Source organism: Eurypyga helias, unplaced genomic scaffold (genome assembly GCF_000690775.1).
Source record: "Eurypyga helias isolate BGI_N326 unplaced genomic scaffold, ASM69077v1 scaffold29116, whole genome shotgun sequence".
In the NCBI taxonomy this organism is placed as follows: Eukaryota; Metazoa; Chordata; class Aves; order Eurypygiformes; family Eurypygidae; genus Eurypyga; species Eurypyga helias.
Window position 1 is genome coordinate 4,986 of NW_010257742.1, and position 1,955 is coordinate 6,940.

The following is a 1,955-nucleotide window of genomic DNA, read 5'->3' on the forward strand; positions in this document are numbered from 1 at the left end:
TTCAAACTGACAAACCTTCTATCACCTCTTCGTTACGGGAGTCGGTATACCAACCGGACACGCTTGTGCCATGCTCGGCTATGCTGAGCCAGAGCTGCACGTGAAACCAAGTGTGCGGTGACCAGGAGTACGTACCGTTCGGAAGTGGCTGCTGAGGTGATCCAGCCTGCTAAACCTCTTCCCGCACGCCTCACAGGGGTACGGGCGCTCTCCTGTGTGGCAGCGGAGGTGACGCTTCAGGTCTGCTTTTCTTTTCACCACGTGGGTGCAGAACGGGCACTTGAACCTCATCCTGGGCAGATCATCTGTCAGAAACCAACATAAACGGATTGAGCACATAAGGTCATAACACGTCTAGTCGTGTAACGCTCTAGGAAAGGGCACGCTACGCACAGAACAGCAAATGACTTCCTAGAAAAATACGATTGCAGGTCTTTCCACGCACTAAAATCTTGTGTTTTGCACAAATTACACAGGAATGTAATGAAGGAAAAGGAATGGACCATTAGCGACACTCAAACGAGCTTAAAACTATGCCCAGCGATCACAAATTTGCAAGATGAAGCTGCGGAGGCGGTACAGATCATGCATTTTGAAAAGCTAGTTCTAGCAGACCCGGTACTGCCATCATCACAGCTATTAAAAACCAAGACTTAAACTTCCCAACTTCACTTCTGGACGATACCGGTGTATTGTCGTGTGCTCCTTCAGCCAAGCACACGTCCCCAGGGACAGAACAGACCACTTGCAGGCGTCTGCACCTACAGCACAACAACACTTACCGTCAGCCCAGCTTCCCATGACGCCCAGAAGGGAGGGCATGCTCGCGTACTGCTCCTCTGCCTTGGAAGACTTGGATTTACTAGAAGACCGGGGCGATTCCCGCTCCTGCTGCGACACGGCCAAGCCCCTCGGGATCACGTCCGACCCCTGCCCATACTGGTACCCCACGTGATGGGGTTCAACTTCTGTCTCAAGCTGAACTTGCTCCTCAGCCTGAGCCATGTGGCCAGCGGGCTCGGCAGCCCTGTCCTCCAGCTTGCTTGATTTATAGTACGGCATGTCAGAAGGTTGCTGCGGTCCCAGGTGCCTTGATTTCTTTACGGATTCCTGCCTCTGCTCGTGTTTGGACAGCTGCTGCTGGGCACTTCTCTGAGAAGTTGGATAGTAGCTGAAATTGCTGCAAGCGTTTCCACCCATCATGCTCGTTCCTTGATCCGGACTTAAGTGGGGGTGTGGGGGGCTGCTTTCCGCCCTCCAGCCAGCGCCGTACAGGGAGGACCGCTCCACGCCGTTGGAATTCACGTTGTTGTCTGACAGACTGAAGTAGCGATCCTTCTCCTTCTCACTGATGTCCAGCGAGGACTTAATGAACGTTTTACACACGCTGATAACATCAGTCATCTGCAGGTAGCTAGCAGCCGACATGACTTCGATGACATTCTGACCGGTGAGGGACAGTTTTCCTGAATACATAAAATCTAGAATAACGGTAAATGTGTCAGGAGAGAACGCCTGGAAAGTAGCCGTCGTCGGCTGACTCGTCTCCTTGGAGCCCTGCGAAAGGAGCATTTTGAAGTAGCCGCTGCTGGCGAAGAGCACATTGCGGTGGGCTTTGAAGACCTTTCCCTCGACCAGGATACTGCAGTCGCAGAATAAGTCCTGCCTGCGCTGCTCATTGAGCTGCTGCAAGAGGTGAAACTGGTGAGAAGAAATCTCCATGCCAGAAAAAGATGGGACGAAGCGCCGCTCTGAAAAATAAAGGAAATAATTGGACTCTTTGACTGGTGGTCGTGCCACCCAGCCGAAGATGTCAGACCCCCTTTTACGGGTATCTTGGTAAATAACCCACTTCAATCTACAAATACACTGAATTACAACTCGCGCAACGACACACTCTTTTCCCCAAGAGGAGCGATGGAGAAGCCCGGTACCCGGCAGACGGTATCCGGCAT

The 1,955-nt window shown here is 52.3% G+C and overlaps 1 protein-coding gene across 2 annotated transcripts in view; it reads right to left on the minus strand.

The window, feature by feature from the left end:
- ZBTB8A (zinc finger and BTB domain containing 8A) overlaps positions 1-1,722 on the minus strand; it is a 2,301-nt gene extending 579 nt beyond the window's left edge. The window contains exons 1-2 of one of the 2 annotated variants that reach the window (XM_010154142.1): positions 909-1,722; positions 136-305 (exon numbers count right to left, since the gene is read on the minus strand). In XM_010154142.1, the coding sequence (XP_010152444.1) occupies positions 136-305; positions 909-1,722 (984 nt within the window). Of the gene's footprint in view, positions 1-135; positions 306-782 lie in introns of both variants that reach the window. The other variant, XM_010154141.1, reaches the window with a different exon arrangement.
- Between the last annotated feature and the right edge of the window lie 233 nt (positions 1,723-1,955).